The sequence below is a fragment of the Dromiciops gliroides genome, chromosome 2, assembly GCF_019393635.1.
Source record: "Dromiciops gliroides isolate mDroGli1 chromosome 2, mDroGli1.pri, whole genome shotgun sequence".
In the NCBI taxonomy this organism is placed as follows: Eukaryota; Metazoa; Chordata; class Mammalia; order Microbiotheria; family Microbiotheriidae; genus Dromiciops; species Dromiciops gliroides.
In genome coordinates this window covers 140,659,148-140,678,020 of record NC_057862.1, presented here as the reverse complement: position 1 = coordinate 140,678,020, position 18,873 = coordinate 140,659,148, and the positions used below count along the sequence as shown (strand labels likewise).

Genomic DNA, 18,873 nt, shown 5'->3' with positions numbered 1-18,873 from the left:
CAGTTTTCTGATGAAGAAATCAAAGCTATCTATTGCCATATGAAAAAAAATGCTCCAAAACACTATTGATTAGAGAAATGCAAATTAAAACAACTCTGAGGTACCACTTGACACCTATCAGCTTGGCTAATATGACAAAAAAGGAAATAATACATGTTGGAGAAGCTGTGGAAAAATTGGAACACTCATGCATTGTTGGTGGAGCTGTGAACTGATTCCAACCATTCTGGAGAGCAATTTGGAATTATGCCCAAAGGGCTATAAAGCTGTGTATACCCTTTGACCCAGCAATACCACTATTAGGTCTTTTTCCTAAAGAGATCATAAAAAAGGGGGAAAAGGACCCACATGTACAAAAATATTTATGCTGCTCTTTTTGTGTGGCAAGGAATTGGAAATTGAGGGACTGCCCATCAGTTGGGGAATGACAGAACAAGTTGGGGATATGTGAATGTAATGGAATTCTGTTGTGCTATAAGAAATGATGAGCAGGCGGATTCAGAGAAACCTAGAAGGACTTGCATGAACTGATGATGAGTTGAGATGAGAAGAACCAGGAAAACATTGTACACAGTATCATCAACATTATGTGTTAATCAGCTATGATAGACTTGATTCTTCTCAGCAATACAATGGTCCAAATAGTTCCAAAGGACTCATGATGGAAAAATGCTTCTCCAAATCCAGGGAAAAAAGAACTGTGGAATATGGATACAGATTGTACCATACTATTTCTTTGTTTTTGGTGCTGTTGTTTTTCTTTTTTGAGGTTTTTCCTTTTTTGCTCTGATTCTTCTAACATGACTAATGCAGAAATATGTTTGATGTTATTGTACATATATAACCTATATCACATTACTTGCTGTCTTGGGGAGGAGGGGAGGGAGGGAGAAAAATTTGAAACTAGAAATCTTATAAAAACAAATGTTGAAAATTATCTCTACATGTAGCTGGAAAATAATAAAATACTTTTATAATTTAAAAAAAAATGATAGAACCATGGATACATGCAGAGAGTTGGGATGGCATTATGAGGATTTTAGGAGTAGAGAGTAAGAGAATATTAGTAATTTTTTGAGGTGAAGATAAGAAAGGAGGGATTTTTGTGCCCTGCTCTTGACTAATATATGCCTTCTGAAAGATACCATTATTATATCTTGGACTCTCAGGTCAATAAAGGAATCTGTTAACCTAAAGGATCTACAACTTGTGAAATATAAGGTATTCTAGACTTCTGGAGGGGATTTTTTTGCATATATTTCATTCTTTGTCTTAAGCTATGATGCTACTAAAGAGGATTTCTTCATTAAGCCAGTATCAGAGATGTAAAAAAAAAAAAAAACCAAAACCACCAGGCTATAGTAATGTTATCCAATATTAATATGTTTTAGTACATGTAATAAAATTATAATTGTAAGGATATTTAACTGTGCCTTTTTTTTTCTTTTTTAAAGGAGAAATAGTTGTAAATGAAGTCAATTTTGTGAGGAAATGTATTGCAACCGACACAAGTCAATATGATCTGTGGGGAAAGCTGATATGCAGTAATTTCAAAATTTCATTTATTACAGATGATCCAATGCCATTTCAGGTTTGTTTCTTAATTACAAAACATCTGCTTAATGTCTTTTGACCTTATGAGATATTGTTATATACATTTCAAAGGAAAAGGGAAATGCAAAGGAAAATGTAACACATTTGCTACTTTAGCAAATGCATTAATTATAGAATTTATAAGATAGTGGAATTCAAAACAGTTTAAGGAAAATATTTGTATATGCAGGAGAATATGGTGCAATCTTCTATGGATTAGTGCCCCTTTAGAATTTACCCTTTTTTGCTTGAGGATTAGAAGATGTCATTTGGGTTTTCATCTTAGATAATCATTCTTATTTTCTCTATTCCAATTCTAAAAATGTTTAATTTCTACATAAATTAAAACGTATGTTACATTTTTTAAAGCAGGAAATCATATTCTCATAATTTAGAACAATCTAATAAATTCTTAATTTTTCACATTTATACTTTTTTAATTGTCTTTTTAAAAAATTAATGTAACAAAATAGAACTGAAAATGTTTGTAATGTTATATCAACTTTTACTGGAAACCAATTGTACATTATGTATTTATATTAAAGCTTTTTCTATTATTATTACATCACTATTACTTCCTAGTAACTCCTAAGCAGGGAATTACTGCTTCTCTTTTGAACCCCCCCCCCCCATTTAGGCACAGTCAAGCAGAACAAATGAACACATTTGTCATTCTGAAAATGCATGTCTCATACCACATCTGTTGTCCACCATCTCTTTGCCAAAAGACAAGAGGCATAGTTCTATAATGTTGGTTTTTAGAAAAGCCTTTAGCCATTAAATTCAGGGTTTAAGCTCCAGATAAACTGGAAAACCCACTGAGGAAAATTGTTGGGTTTTAAAAAATTGACTTTTTCCTCAACATAGGTGTTTAACTTTGATTATTTTATTATTTTCATTTCTTCTATTAAAAAACAAAAAAAAACTTGTTTTCTAATGAAGATTTGAATATATATCAAATATGAAGTGAAATGGTATGTGTACATGTGTATAGATGTGTGTGTATATGTGAAATAAATATTACATTGCCAATATATTTTATATATTTTTATAGGATTTAAGGGACACTGTATTTATTAGTATGTATATTCATATAAATGTATGTATCTATGTATATATATGTGTGTATAGTTGGTTTAGTTTATTATATGCCCTTAATAGCTTGTTTGGTGAGTGTAGCATGTTCTTTGTCAATCTGATTTATGAATAATAGTTGTTTGAGAAAATGTCAATGCTATCAGTTTTTTCACTATCTAAATTTTTTAATGTGAAATTATATTTGTATCAAAATACTCTTAAGTTATTGCAATTTTTTGGCATGAAAAGAAGCTCAGTTTCCTCTTTGATTTAGAATTTCTCCTTATTATCAGATTTCCTAGATGATTATAGCAATCTGTTTAAAAGTCAGAATTCTTTTGTTTAATCTTTTTTGTTATTCTTTGTCCTTACCTAAGTGCTTAGTACATAGTAAGCATTTAAATAAATACTTTTTCCATTCCATATGGCCATGTTACTTTGAAAAATGCTTGGTCTGAGCATTGTGTTAGTGCAATGCCTGTATGATACATCTATTCTATTCCTATGATACATTATTTTATTCCTTCTGTTCTGACTTTATCCTTAACCTTGGCCATTGGTATATGGATAGATAACCCAAATCTGTAACAACAAACCAGAGGACATTTTTATAAATTGCCCTATTGACAATAATGTATATTCTTCATAAGTGAATAGTTAAGTTTGAAAATAATAAAAATACTAATAGTGAGTAAATAAAATATCTTACCAAATGATATTTTTTAAAACTGAATAAACAGGGGGGCAGCTAGGTGGCGAAGTGGATAGAGCACAAGCCCTAGATTCAGAAGGACCTGAGTTCAGTTCCAGACTCAGACACTTGACACTAGCTGTGTAACCCTGGGCAAGTCACTTAACCCCAATTGCCTCACCAAAAAAAAAAAAAAAAAAGATAATATCCCATAATTAATATGAGCTTTTGTAAATGGCATTGAAAAGAAACCCATATGGCCTAGCCATACCAGTTCTAAACTATATTATTATAAATCACCAATCATCAAAATTGCTTGGTTACTGGCTAAGAAATAGAGTGGTGGATCGGTGGGATAGATTAGGTACACCAGTAGTACACCAATAGTAAATGACTACAGTAATCTACTGTTTGGTAAACCCCAAGACTTCAGCTTCTGGGACAGGAACTCACTATTTGACAAAAACTGCTGGGAAAACTGGAGAATAGTATGGCAGAAACTAAGCATAGACCAATATTTCATTCCATGTACCAAGATAAAGTCAAAATGGACACATGATTTAGACATAAAGGGTGATACCATAAAACAGATTAGGAGAGCAAGTAACAGTTTACCTGTCAGGTCTATGGAAAAGGGAAGAATTTATGACCAAACAAGAGATAGAGGACATTATGAAATACAAAATGAATAATTTTGATTGCATCAAATTTAAAAGTTTTTGCACAAACAAAATCAGTACAACCAAGGAAAACAGAAAGCTGGGAAACAATTTTTATAGCCAGTGTTTCTACTAAAGGCCTTGTTTCTCAAATATATAGAGAACTGAATCAGATTTATAAGAAGACATATCTTTCCCCAATTGAGAAATGTTCAAAGGATATGAATAGGCAGTTTTCAGATGAAGAAATTAAAGCTATGTATAGTCACATGAGAAAACGTTCTCAATCTCTTGATTAGAGAAATGCAAATCAAAACTACTCTAAGTTATACTACCTCACATCTATCAGATTGGCTAATATGACAGAAAAGGAAAATGTTAGATGTTAGAGAAGATGTGGGAAAAATTGGAACACTAATAGGTGTTGGTATGATCCAACCATTCTGGAGAGTGATTTGGAACTATGTCCAAAGGGCAACCAAACTGTGCATACCCTTTGATTCAGCAATACCACCACTAGGTCTGTATCCTAAAGAGATTATGAAAAAGTTGGAAAAGGACTGACACGTACAAAAATTTATAGCTATTCTTTTTGTGGTGACAAAAAATTGGAAATTGAGGGGATGCCCATCAATTGGGGAATGGCTGAACAAGTTGTGGTATATGAATGTAATGGAATACTATTGTGCTATAAGAAATTATGAGCAGGCTGATTTCAGAAAAACCTGGAAAGGCCTACATTACTGAAGCTGAGTGAAGTGAGCAGAACCAGGAGAACATTGTACTCAGTAACAACAAAATTGTACAATGATCAGCTGTGATAGACTTAGTTCTTCTCAGCAATACAATGATTCAAGACAATTCCAAAGGACTCATGATGGAAAATACTCTACACATCTAGAAAAAAATTATGGAGTCATATTGCAGATTGAAGCATACCATTTTCACTTTTTTGTTTTGGGTTGTTTTTTTCTTGTGGTTTTCCCCTTTTGTTCTGATTCTTTTTTCACAACATGACTAATATGGGAATCTGTTTAACATAATTGTACATGTATAACCTATATCAGATGGCTTATCTTAATGAAGGGCTAGGAGAAAATTATCTTTACATGTAATTGGAAAATAAAAATTAAAAACTATAGACCTTCATTGAAATGGGAATAATATTGATGGTAGAGCCAAATGCTTTCTACTACAGGCTATAGGTGTAAGTATTTATGTGTAAAGTGAATTCGATTTCCAAGTTCACTTTAAATGTGATTATAACCTCATACAGAGCCATTCCTAGAATGTAGCATATAAGCTTGATTGTGTCCCTTAGACTTTTGGCAGCTAGGTGGTACAGTGGATAAAGCACTAGCCCTAGAGTTAGGATGACTTGAGTTCAAATCCAGCCTCAAGCACTTACTAGCTATGTTATCTTGGGCAAGTTACTGCTGTTTGCCTCAGTTCTGCATCTATAAAATAAGTTGGAGCAGGACATGTTAGACCACTCCCATATCTTTGCCAAGAAAACCTCAAAATGGGGGCATGAAAGAGTTGGACATGACTAAAACAACTGAACAACAGCAACGACTTTCAAAGAAGGCAGCAAAGCCAATAACATTGCACTTTCCCAACTCAAATACACTCAGATGGCATATTGATCTCCTCCCCATCCCTACCCCATATGTGTTCATTAAATATGATTTAATAATCCACGTGAAATCATGATGGAGCTAGGATTTATCTTAGGTCTACAGTATCATAATAATGACAGGCTCGTCTGCCTCCTGTACCTTGGTCTTAGCTGCACATTTTTAATTTTTTGTTTTCCTTATTTTTAAAAGAGTCATAAAAAACTTCCTTTAGAGTTTAGAATATAAGTATATAACAGTATGGGTGAAAAGTTTTTAAGAAGAAATATTGATTTTTTTTTTTAATTTCAGAAATTTCATTATAAAAATCTTCTTCTTGGTGAACATGATGTCCCTTTAACATGTATTGAACAAATTGTAACAGGTATGTATATACTCCTAGTAAATTGTTTTTAACAAGTTGATTTTGCTCAGAAATTACAACGTTGATGCAAGAGCCTAAAGTTACTTGGATTAGACTTCTGTTAACTTTTTACTTTTTGATGAGTAAAAAGTTTTATCAAAATTTATATTTGATATCAGATATTACTTGCATTTAAACAGAATTATGAATCTAAACAAGGTTAAAAGAATTATTTTGAAGTTATTGTTTTGCAGCACAATGTTGTAAGTGAAAAGATTGTTGGTCTTTGAAACTAAAACACTTGGTTTCAAATTCTCACCCCATATTCTTTCTATGTAACCATAGTAATGTTTTTGAATCTTCTTGAGCCTTGTGTTACCTATTTCACAAGGTTGCTTCATAAACCTGAGACACTATTCTAAGAGGTTGGCAAATATTAGGACCTCTAGGCCAAATCCAGCCCACTCCCTGTCATATTGTAAAAACCATTTATATTTTGTAAAAACTCATGGGCCGTACAAAAACAACTGGCAACTGGATTTGGCCCATGGGTCCTCATTTGTTGCCCCATGCACTATATGAATGAGTTATATCATTATAAAGTTAATTATTGTAGCATGGGTATAATTTTTTATATTGTCGTGGTTACTCCTATTATTTTTGAATTTATAGATTTTGAATTTAATAATTTTATTCTTTAGTAATTGTTGAATCTGAAAAACAAACATTTATCTAGTTGAACATAGTCAAGCTCCCCAAAATAGACTCAAGGACAGGTGAAAAACATGAAATACTAGATGAAAGCCTAAATTACTTAGTGCTCAAATTATGGCAATTTTGATATTTTAAGTAATATTTTACTAAAATATTCTTTATTTATGGGTGATGGCAATTAGAAATTTTAAAAAATAATTTAACAATGTTCGTCCTTTAAATTCTTCTTTCATTTCAGTAAATGACAGCAAAAGGAAACAGAAGATCCTAGGCCCCAACCAGAAACTCAAATTTAATCCAACAGAGCTAATTATTTATTGTAAAGATTTCAGAATTGTTCGATTTCGCTTTGATGAAGCAGGTCCTGAAAGTGCCAAAAAGGTAACATGCTATTCAGTTTTAGGGTAATCTTTAATACTATGCTTATAAATTTTCGTGGAGGAGTTCTTACTTGCTTGTTATGAAGCATGAATAGAGGACCAACTTGAATAATTTTGTCCACTCTCAATCTAAATAACTATATGGCCCACAGTGCCTTGCTCATAGTAGGCATTTAATGTTTTGTTTGGTTTTGAATAGTTATAACCAAATATATTAACTGTCATTGATTTGAGCTTGGTTCTATATAGGGCCTACTAAATTAAGCAATATTCAGCAAGAATCAGTCATAAACTAGGGTAGAGCTCATGAATTTGATATTCTTTTGCATTCTGGGAAATGTTTTACCATTTAGTGAGGGAAGTTAGGGAGAGGAAACCTTTTGCTCCTATCCTATATTTTGGATCCTGATAGAACCAAGTCAGGGTCTTACGTATTCAATCTTGACTCTCTGGGGCTGCCTCTGGTAATGCAGAAGATTGTTAGGAATTTTTATTTAGTTTCATGCCTCTTTATACCCAATACCGTTTCACCCCCTCCCTCCAACTTCATTAGGGAGTACCCTTGATCCTTCTGTCTTACGTTTGCTAGGTATGTAGTATAGCAGGATGAAATAGTACAAAGAGAAACTTCACTCCTATGAGTTACTTCAATCAGCAAACTTTTATTAAGTTCCTATTTTATACCAGGTACTTTATTAGGGACTGGAAATAACACAAATTTTAAAAATCACTGCTCTCAAAGATCTTGCATCCTTCTGGGAAGAGAGCATGTATGTATTCAACTATATACAGAATTATTACAAAATAGTTAAATGTAGAGTTAGGAGGAGGATATTAGCAGTTGAGGGTAGTATTAAGAAGTGCTTGGAAGAAATTTTGGTAGGTGTGTTTAAGCTGTATCTTGAAGGAAGGAAGGGAATTCTGTAGTACAGAGGTGGAAAAGGAGTACTTGTCAGGCGTGTTAGCTATTGTGAAGACATAGGGATGGGAAATACGATGCTGTATTTAGAGAACTCTTGTTATTTATTTCAACCCATGGGCCAGAGGACTAAGCCATTTTTCCCCGTGTAAATGAGAGAAAAATGTATATTAAGTACTTTTTTCTATTTATATGAAACTGAACATGGTCTTCAGTAAGGAACCCTTAGAGTACCATGTTCTGTTTTCAGGCTTTATAACTTACAGTTCCTGTAAGAGATGAAGCAAGATTTAAAAAAAGAAAAAGAATTAGAAGTGATTTAAAAAAAAACAAATGAAAGCACCAGAGGAAATAATGGGAAAAGAGCTATGAAAGAAAGAATTGAAAAGAGAACCAACAGCTTGGAATAAGAAATACAAAACCTTACCCAAGAAACAAACTACTCAAAAATTATAATGTACCATGTAAAAAAGCTAGTGACTAGGGGCAGCTAGGTAGTGCAGTGGATAAAGCACTGGACCTGGATTCAGGAGGACCTGAGTTCAAATGAGGCCTCAGACACTTGACACTTACTACCTGTGTGACCCTGGGCAAGTCACTTAACCCCAATTGCATCACCAAAAAAAAGAAGAAGAAGAAGAAGAAGAAGAAAAGCAAGTGACTGCATGCTACAAAAAGAAATATTAAGATAAGTCAAAAGACTGACAAAATAGAAGAAAATGTAAATTATCTCAGTGAAAACAGCTGGGAAACAGATCAAAGAGAAATAATTTAATACTCACTATACAATTCCTCTAAAAATATGGATATCATATTTTAAGAAATGATAAATCTTTTTACTTTTATGCTCAGATCTCTTAAACCCAGAAGACAAAATGAAAATAGAAAGAAACCACCAGTTACTTATTTCAATTCATTAAACATTTAGTAAGTACCCACTATGTGTCAGGCACTATACTAAGTCCTAGGGATAAAAATAAGAAAAAGACAGTCCCTACCCTAAAGGAGCTTACAATTTAACAATAGAACACAGCACATAAAATGAAGCTGAAAAGTGAAAAGGAAAGAGTTGATCCCTGGAGTTGAAACCAAGCAGAGCTACTGCACAAAAATGGAGAGTTACCTGTAAAGTTCTGTTCTGAGCCATCTATAAAGGATTGCTCCACCCTCCAACCCTCCAATGAGAGGGAAGGTGCAATTGAGGGAGTTGAGAGTAGGTATTCTATATCCAAAACCGAATCATTCTGCGTGGTGATAAGATTTCAGGGGATTAATTTATCCTGAGAGAAGCATAAAGTCCTATAGAATTGAAACCAAGCAGAGTTGTTGATGAAGCCTTGAGAGTTTCTCCTGAAAAAAAAAAATCCAAGATGAAAACTCCCCAGGAATATTATAGTCAAAATTCAGAGCGTACAAGTCAGAGGAAAAATACTCCAGGCAACCAGAAAGAAACAATTCAAGTTCAGAGGAGCCACAGTCAGAATTATACAACATTTAGAAGTCACTATTCTAAAGGAATGAAGAGCTTGGACTACTGTATATCAGAAAGCAAAAGATACAGGCTTATAACAAAGAATCACTTAACCAACAAAATTAAGTATAATGCTACAGGGAGAAAGATGAATCTTTAATGGAATAGCATAGTTCTTGTTTTCTCAAACTGTGCTTTAAGGAACCCAGAAAAAATATCCCAACTTTGTTTTTCTTTTAAAGTAAACCTTATGTTGCTAACAGGCATCAAAAATATACCAAATTGCAATTAATGAGAGGTCAAATAATGCAAAATTTGATCTATTGAAAATCGTAAAATGATACCAGGGAACAATTAATGTGAGCCAAAATTCAGTTAATGCTATGTATATGAGCTTGTCTAAGGTTTAGCACACCACTTCATGTCAGTTTGCACTTGCCTAAGACAGGGTTTTACAACCCTTCCCTCACTTAAATCCAGTTCCTTACAAGTCATGACATCTGTCACGATCTTCTTCAAGAATGAAGGACAAACAGGAACAAGACAGAGGGCCTTAGAGTGGTTTTATGTTTCTATGATCTTAAAAGAAGAAAAGAGTGGGAAAAAATATACTAGGGGCAGGAAAGGGAAAAGGAGGATGGGGGAATATTGTCTCATGTAATTGAGGTATGCAAATAAAATTATCAACAAACAGGGAGGAAAGAGATGGGGAGAAAAGCTGACTTAACTCTCATCTAAACAGGTCAAAGGAAGGAAAGACACTCCCAATTGGGTACAGAAATACAGGAGGATAGATTAAAGGAAGGGTTAATCCTAAACAAAACAAACCACATAGGTGGATCTCAAAGATGGATTTGAAAGAAAAGAATATGTTTAAGAACTTATGATTGGGTGTTGGGAGGAGGAAAGAAGGGGAGCAGGAGAACAGAAGCAGATTACCATACCTAAAGCTTTGGTGCTGAACACATTTCTTATTTAACAAGATGAGAGGAAACAAATAGAAGGAAAAATAGAAGAGAAGAGGATAGAGAGAAACACACCTTTATTAATAATTACTGTTAACTATCAGTGGGATAAAGTCTTGCATAAAACTGAAGAGGATAGCAGAATGGACAAGAAAGCAGAATTCTATAGTATGTTATTTATAAGCATTAAAACCAGAGCTGGAGCAAAATCTACTATGTGCCATTTGAAGTAAAGAGGTAGCAATCATAATAGACTAGGTAGTAGCTAAAATGGACTTAATTTTTAAAAATAAAAGGAAACTGCATGTTGCTGAAATGTTATCACAATGTATTAATATCATTAAATGTGCAACAAGTGGCATAAAATTAAATACTTAAAAGGAAAAGTTGAATCCATTTCAGGGAAAGATAGATGGTAAAACTATAATAGTGGGCAAACCCAGATAAATCTAGCCTCCCAAAAATTAAATGAAAATATCTGAATCAAATTTTAGGTAAGTTAGATATTATAGATTATTGAATGGAAATAGAAAAGAACATACCTATTTCTCAGCAGTGCTTTGGACCTTTACAAAAATTGGCCCTATATTAAAGCATAAAAACCTCACAAACAAATGCAGAAAAGCAGAAATATTTAAAAGTCTTTTATAGCCCACAATGAAATTAAAATTATATTCAGTAAAGGACAACTGAAGAAAAAGAGTAAAAATTAATTTAAGGCTTAATTCAATCCCAAAGAGTGGTGGATCACAGAATAAAATTATAGATACAACCTTGATTTAAAAAAGAAAACTGGGGTCATGGATTCAGGAGGACCTGAGTTCAAATCTAGCCAAAGACACTTGATACTAGCTGTATGACCCTGGGCAAGTCACTTAATGCTCATTGCCCCACCAAAAACAAACAAAAAAGAAAACCAGGGCAGCTAGGTAGCGCAGTGGATAAAGCACCAGCCCTGTATTCAGAAGGACCAGAGTTTAAATCCGGCCTTAGACACTTGACACTATAAAAAAAATTAATTATTAGGTGATCTAATCTAGTCTGAAAAAATATATATAATTGGACTTGTATGAAAAATTATAAGTTTAGAAAATTTATAATTGGGCCATAAATCCCATCTGGGTTGCCATTCAAATGTGAAAATATTTTTGCTAACTAGGCCTAATTTGGGGGGACTAATCTGAGTGGAGGACTAATCTGTGGCCTCTTGACTCACTGGCTATCTGACTGCTATTAATTTAATATGGGCCATTTATAAAGTTCCACCACACTGCTCCACTCCCAAAATTGATAATCAAAAGATTAAGAAGCTTCCTCCATTTTAATAGCAGAGGGTTTATTTATGAGATACAATTTAAAATTAAGAATACAGGGAAATAAAATGTACAACCTGACTGCGTTCCAGCGCGTCTCTTTCCACCTGCTGTGCCTAGAACTTTTTTAGCCTCCTCCTGCATGCCAACGGACTTTCTTCTAGCATTCTCCTAGTGCTCCAGCGTCCCCCTGGCCTCCTTGCTTTCTCCAACTTTGCTTTCTCCAATCTGTACCCTGTGCTGACCGCTTCTGTGCTCTCTGCTCCCTCCTGTTCTGTCTGTCTGCTCCATCAGTCGGCCCCTATCACTACTCTCTTAACTCTCTCCAACTTCGCTTTCTCCAACCTGTACTGTCTCCCCCTCTCTTTACATAGCCTCAATTCTCCTTAGCGTCCTCATAGCCCCTTTCTGTCCATTCCTCCTGTCTCTTAATCTTCTGGCCTCTCCCTTCCTCCTAGTCCTTTGGCGTTTTTCCCTTTATATATGTTCCTTATCACCCCATAAATCTCAGGCTCACTGCGCCCCCCCACACACCAAGCTCATCCGCCAGCTGCACTAGGGCTGCGACTCGGGGTGGGGGATGCTCTAGCATCCTGTGCCTACCACACCCAGGGCTCCAGGGGCCCATGCCCCCTGCTGTGCACCCAGGGACCTCTGCACGGGCTACACCAGAGGCCGGCCTGGACGAGCCTGGGATCTCTCAGATAGATCTGCTCAGGGGGAGGGAGCTGGGGCTTTTTCCCCCCAGCTGTCTGACCTGGCATCTCAGCCCACGGGGCTTTTTTTGGCTCAGCTGAAGCGGAGGGGGAGGGGTGCCAGCCCCTCACACAGAAAAAACCTTGAGGGCCTAAGGCTTTCCAATCTCAGCCCAAAGGTAGGGTCCTCAAATCAAAATAAATTTCCACAACACGTACTAGCTGTGTGACCCTGGGCAAGTCACTTAACCCTCATTGCCCTGCGGAAAAACAAGCAAACAAACAAAAACATAAAAAAGAAAACCAAATTACCCATATAAAAACCAAAAATTAATTCATAACCAATAATGAAGAAGTAAAAATAATTATCGGAAACTGTTTTGCCCAATTACATGCCAAAAAAAAGCTGACAGTCTAAATGAAATGGGTGAATATTATCAAAAAATAGTAAATGTCCAGATTAACAAAACAAGAAATAGAGCACTTAATCTAACTTCAGTAGAAACTGAATATGGCATAAAAATATTTTCACACAGATAAAATCAATGCAGTTAAAGTTATAAGAGAAGCAAATAAATGGAAAAATACCTTGGCAGCAAATTTCTCTTATAATTGAGCCTGCAGTCAGGAAGACTAGCGTTCCCATCCAGCTTCAGATACCTACTAGCTATGTGACCTTAGGCAGTTCAGTTCATCTCTTGTTTTCCTTAACTTCTCTAACTGTAAAATAAGGATATTAATAACACATACTTCCAGAATTGTTTCAAGGAACAAATGACAAATATTTGTAAAGCTTTTAGTGCAGTGGCTGGCACATAGTAATTGTTCCCCGTCTTGCTTGAAGAGGACCAAAATGACATCACTACGTTAGAGTCAAGTTACAGTGTGTCTGACTGTGGCTTATCAGACTAGTACAAGCTCAGAAAGCTCTATCACAGGTCAGGCACAGGTAGTTAGTGTGAATATTTGGAGTGGCGATGTCTCTAAATTTGTACATTTCACTTTTCTTTTGAGCTACTGCAATTCTGCTTTGTTCATAGAGCACAGCCCATTCTTTAATGTGGGCACACCATGCTGGGTGGATCTCTGTGTAGTGTCTTCCGTGTCTTACAATCAATTCCAAAGTTTTTCAGAGTGACCTTGAGAGTGTCCTCGTATTACTTTTTCTGACTGCCATGTGAGCACTTTGTGTGAATTCTCTATAAAATAGTCTTTTAGGCAAATGTACATTTGGCATTTGCACCATGTTGCCAGCCAATTGAAGATGTGCGCTCAGAAGTAGAGTTTACTTGGCAGTTCAGCTCAGGAAAGGACCTCAGTGTTTGGTACCTTATCTTACCAGATGATCTTCAAAATCTTCCTAACACAATTCAAATGGAAGTGATTCAGTTTCCTGGCATGGTGCTGGTAAACTGTGCAGGTTTCACAGGCATACAATGAGGTCAGCACAACAGCTCTGTAGACCTTCAGTTGGATAGGCAGCATAGTACCTCGTCTTGCCCACACTTTTCCTTTGGAGCTTCCCAAACATTGAGCTATCTCTGATAATGCTTGTGTTAACCTTATCATCTGTGTACATCTCTAGAAAATAAACTGCCAAGGTAAGTGAACTTATCTACTGCATTAAAAATCTCTTAATTTGTTATAACCAATGTTTACACATATGGATGGTGCAGTGCTGACTGGTGGAGAACCTCTGTTTTCTTGCTAGGTCAAAATTAGCATAAACAGTAGAGAATTAATCCATACTCTGTTTCATATCAGCCTCAGAGGCTGCATTGAGTACACAGTCATCTGTGAACAAAAAGTCGAGCACCAATTCTTCCTCCACTTTAGTCTTGGCTTGTAGCCTTTTCAGGTGAGATACTTTACCATAAGTTTTGTAGCTGACCTTTATGTTGTTTTCATCCTCATTGAAGGGTTTAACAACATTACTGAAAATATATTAAAAAACATGGGAGCAAATACACAGCCATGGTTACTTAATTTCTTTGGTGACTGGGAAAGTGGGAGACTATTGTCCATTATCCAGAACCCATGCAAGCATGCCATCATGAAACACATAGAATCTTGATGAACTTTTCTGCAAGCAAATGTGGTGGTAGTGATATAAAAGGATTTGATTCAAAATCAAAAGAATAAGAGCCATTCCCTAACCAATAAATGATTAATGGATATGAACACACATTTTACAGAGGAAGAAATCTAAGCTATCAATAGCCATATTATTTAAAATGCTCTGAATCTCTAATTCAAAAAAGTACAAATTAAAACATTCTGAGTTTATACAGCTCACTCCTTTGATTGACAAATGCTGGACAGGCTATGGGAAAATAAGTACATTAATACATTTTTAGCAGAACTGTGGCTGATCCAGCCATCCTGGAAAGCAATTTGGAACTTTCCTCCAAAAGTTAGGGCATACCCTTTGACCCAGCCTTAGCACTAGTAGATCCATACCCCAAAGAGATCAGAGAAGGAGCAAAAGGGCCCATATGTACAGAACTGTAGCATCTCTTTATAGTGGCAGAGAATTGGAAACTGAGGTGATGTTCATAATTTTGGGAGTAGTGGAACAAATTCTGTGTGAACGTTATAGCATACTGTTGTGCTATAAGAAATGAAGGAGTTGGTTACAAAATTTTGGGAAGATGTATATAAATCAAAGCAGAGTGAAGTGAGCAGAATCATGGAAAAAAAATAGTAACAACAATATATTAAAGACAATTTTGAAAGACTTAGGATATCTGATAGATGCAGTGACCAAACATATTTCCATAGGACTCATGATCATGCATTCTACCCACCTCAGGACAGAGGTAATAGACTTAGAGTTCAGATTTATATTTTTTTTGGATAGTGGTCAATGTGAGAATTTGTTTAATATGCCTATGTATTAGAAGTTTTGTTTTTATTGCTTTCTCAATGAAGGTGACAGATGGATAAGCAAGGAACACTTGTTGATTAAAAAGGGAACGAGGTTTTATATGAAGAGCTATGTATTTTTTTTTATTTTATGATGAGTGAAAATGATCAAGCAATTTTTGAGTTAAACCTTAGGAATCGAAGAATTCTAGGAATATTGTACATTATAATTGGGAAGATTGGGTTGGTAATACTTTTTTTTTTTTTTTGCGAGGCAATGAGGGTTAAGTAACTTGCCCAGAGTCACACAGCTAGTACGTGTCAATTGTCTGAGGTCGGATTTGAACTCAGGTCCTCCTGAATCCGAGGTTAATGCTGTATCCACTGCACCACCTAGCCGCCCCCGGTAGTACTTTTAACCAAATGGACTTTTCCAAAGATTTTAAAGACTATCTTCTAGGAATGTTTTGATGACTTTCCTGGCAGCAAATGTACCCTTCTGTTCTAGACATTAGTATTCTTATATCATTTTAAATACTAACACAAATTTACTCACACTGAGATTGTTTCATCTAGTGTAAATTATCTTTTTTTCTCTATGATGACATTGGAAAAGAGAAGAAAAAGCAAAAAGCAGAAAGCTGCATTCAATTAGATATGGACTGTCATATAGAAAGGAAAGTTGAATTGTTCTGTATTGCTCCAGTGATCTTTGAAGTAACAAGCATTTTTTTAGTGTCTATTGTGTGCCAAGTGGGAGGGAATAAGCATTTATATAGTACCTACTGTATACCAGGCACTGTGTTAAGCAGTTTACAAATCTGATATATATATATATATATATATATATATATATATATAGTTTATGCACAGTCATGTTAAATGTATTTCCACATTAGTCATGTTGTGAAAGAATAAACAGAAAAAAGGGAAAAACAACGAAAAAAGAAGTGAAAATAGTATGCTTTGATCAGCATTCAGACACCATAGTTCTTTGGATATACATAGCATTTTCCATCATTAGTCTTTTGGAATTTTCTTGGATCATTGTATTGCTGAGAAGAGCTTAGTCTATAATAGTTGATCATTGCACAGTGTTGCTGTTACTTAGTACAATGTTCTTCTGGTTGTGCTCACTTACTCAGCATCACTTCCTATAAATCTTTCCAGGTTTTTCTGAAATCTTCCTGCTCATAATTTCTTATAGTGCAATAGTATTCCGTTAGTTTCATATACTACAGCTTGTTTGGCCTTTCCCAAATTTATGGGCATTCCCTTATTTTCCAGTTCTTTGCCATCACAAAAAGTATGCAGCTAGTTCTTAAGCCTACATGTAATTTTCTCTGGATCAAGAAAGGAAAGGAAGCTGGAAATTCTGCAATGTTTTCATCAAATCTGATTACCTTTCCAATTATGAATTTTTTGTGTGTGTGTGTGAGGCAACTGGGGTTAAGTGACTTGCCCAGAGTCACACAGCTAGTAAGTGTGAAGGGTCTGAGGCCGGATTTGAACTCAGGTACTCCTGAATCCAGGGCCGGTGCTTTGTCCACTGCACCATCTAGCTGCCCCTCCAATTATGAATTTAAGAGCTTAAGACTTTAATTTTAATGGTAGAGTTGAGTATGTTCAGTACATGTGTCACTGTATGCAAGGCAAAAATGACATTTCGGAAAATTACTAAGCAAATCCATCAATAGATTACTATAATTTTTCATCCTATAAAACATGCAAGATTTTTATGCTTTAATACACTATTCAACTTAGGGGAAGTTACTGCCAAGTTACCTACCTTATTGTATGGTTAAACCTTAAAGCACAATATGAGTTATTTTTTTAATTTATAATTGTTTTTCCCAAGCTTTGGCTGCTTTTTTTAAAATTTTTGCCTTATCCCTATATCCCTAGCATCTAGTACAGTGCCTGGAGTATAGATGCTTAGTAAATATTTGGTTAAATTGGCTTTAAAAAGATAATTCTAAATTATTCCAAAGTTTATTCCAAATTACTCCAAAGTTTATTCCAAAGTATTCTTATCTTTTCTACATAATATCTTCATTCTATATGATATTTTTTTCTGTGGCAATAAATAATCTTCTGTAAAAGCATGTATGGATAAATTCTGGGGTGATAATAATTCTTATCATGTAATAATAACTGATTTATAATTTTTCACAGAAGTGAAACTAAATTTTGCAAGTCTCTCAATTTAGGAGTTGCAGTTAGAAAAAGAAATTGGAAATTAAAATAGTCTCATTAAATTACATATAAAAAGTATGAAGAATAAGGTTATTGCACCAAAATAGAGCTATGTCTTTTTGGCGCACTATTGATTCCCAAGCATCATTTTTCAAAATGTGTTACAATGACATGTATATTATTTATAAGTATATACATGTGCCTGTTTGTATACACATATTTTTTTTTATGGATTGCAAAAATTAATTACACAAACATACCTAGTTCAAGTCTCTGTCTCCAATTTCAACTAATAGAAGTTATCAAACTTATTTTCAAATTATCTGTAAATTTGTTCAGACTCCTTTAAATAATACAAATGCTTCTGCATATACCTATGTGTTTTCTTATATTAAGTGACCCCCTTTTAGTGGAACAGCTTCTTTGCCTCCTTCACTTTATTTTTATATAGATGTGTGTTGTTATTTTTTTAATTCACTGGCATTCAACAAATATTTATTAAATGTCTACTATATGCAGAGTAATGTGCTAAGTACCAGATATAAACAATATTTAGATAAAACATAAACCCTGCCATTTTGCAGCTTACATAGATTAAGTTCTTAAAGGGTATTTTAGAAATAGATTTCCTCTTCCACCTTCTTTATTTTTTTTTCTTTTGTAATCACAAAATATGTACTTCCCTGAGTGAGTTCCCAATTAATTTTTCAGTGAAACAGGTACCGTGGCTAATGATAATAGCCAATATTTACATAGTACTTACTATCTCACAAGGATGGTACTAAGCGCTTTATAATTATTATCTTCTTTGATCCTTATAACAACCCTGAGACACAGGTATTATTATTATTATTGTTATTCCCCTTTTACAGATGAGGAATTTGAGGCCAACATCTTAAGTGACTTGCCCAGAGTCACACAGCTAGTAAATGTCTGAGTCTGAATTTGAATTTAGGTCTTTCTGACTCCAGGCCTAGGGCTTTATCCAGACCCTATCCAGCTGACACTTAGCTGCTTGGCTAAAGACCAGAGTCATAGAATTTTGCTTTCCTCACATCTTAGGGAAGATAGTATTCAAATATTGACTTGGGATGCTTTCTTTAGTGTGCATTTATGGATGTCATATGCCTGCTTTTTATATACGCATATCTTATTAATAGAATCATTTTACATTTATTTATAGATCTCTCTCTATGCATGCACACAGACATACACACAGAGTGTTTCACGTGATCACATTCTTTGTTTTATTTCTTCTTTATTTATTTATTTTTTTTGGTGAGGCAATTGGGGTTAAGTGACTTGCCCAGGGTTACACAGCTAGTAAGTGTCAAGTGGCTGAGGCTGGATTTGAA

The 18,873-nt window shown here is 34.8% G+C and overlaps 1 protein-coding gene across 1 annotated transcript in view; it reads left to right on the top strand.

Annotated features, from left to right (window-relative positions):
- Positions 1–18,873, top strand: part of MTMR10 (myotubularin related protein 10) — an 84,266-nt gene that overhangs the window by 26,730 nt on the left and 38,663 nt on the right. Inside the window, exons 3-5 of the mRNA XM_043982736.1 lie at positions 1,455–1,591; positions 5,949–6,021; positions 6,953–7,095. Of these exons, the coding sequence (XP_043838671.1) occupies positions 1,455–1,591; positions 5,949–6,021; positions 6,953–7,095 (353 nt within the window). The remainder of the gene's footprint in view (positions 1–1,454; positions 1,592–5,948; positions 6,022–6,952; positions 7,096–18,873) is intronic.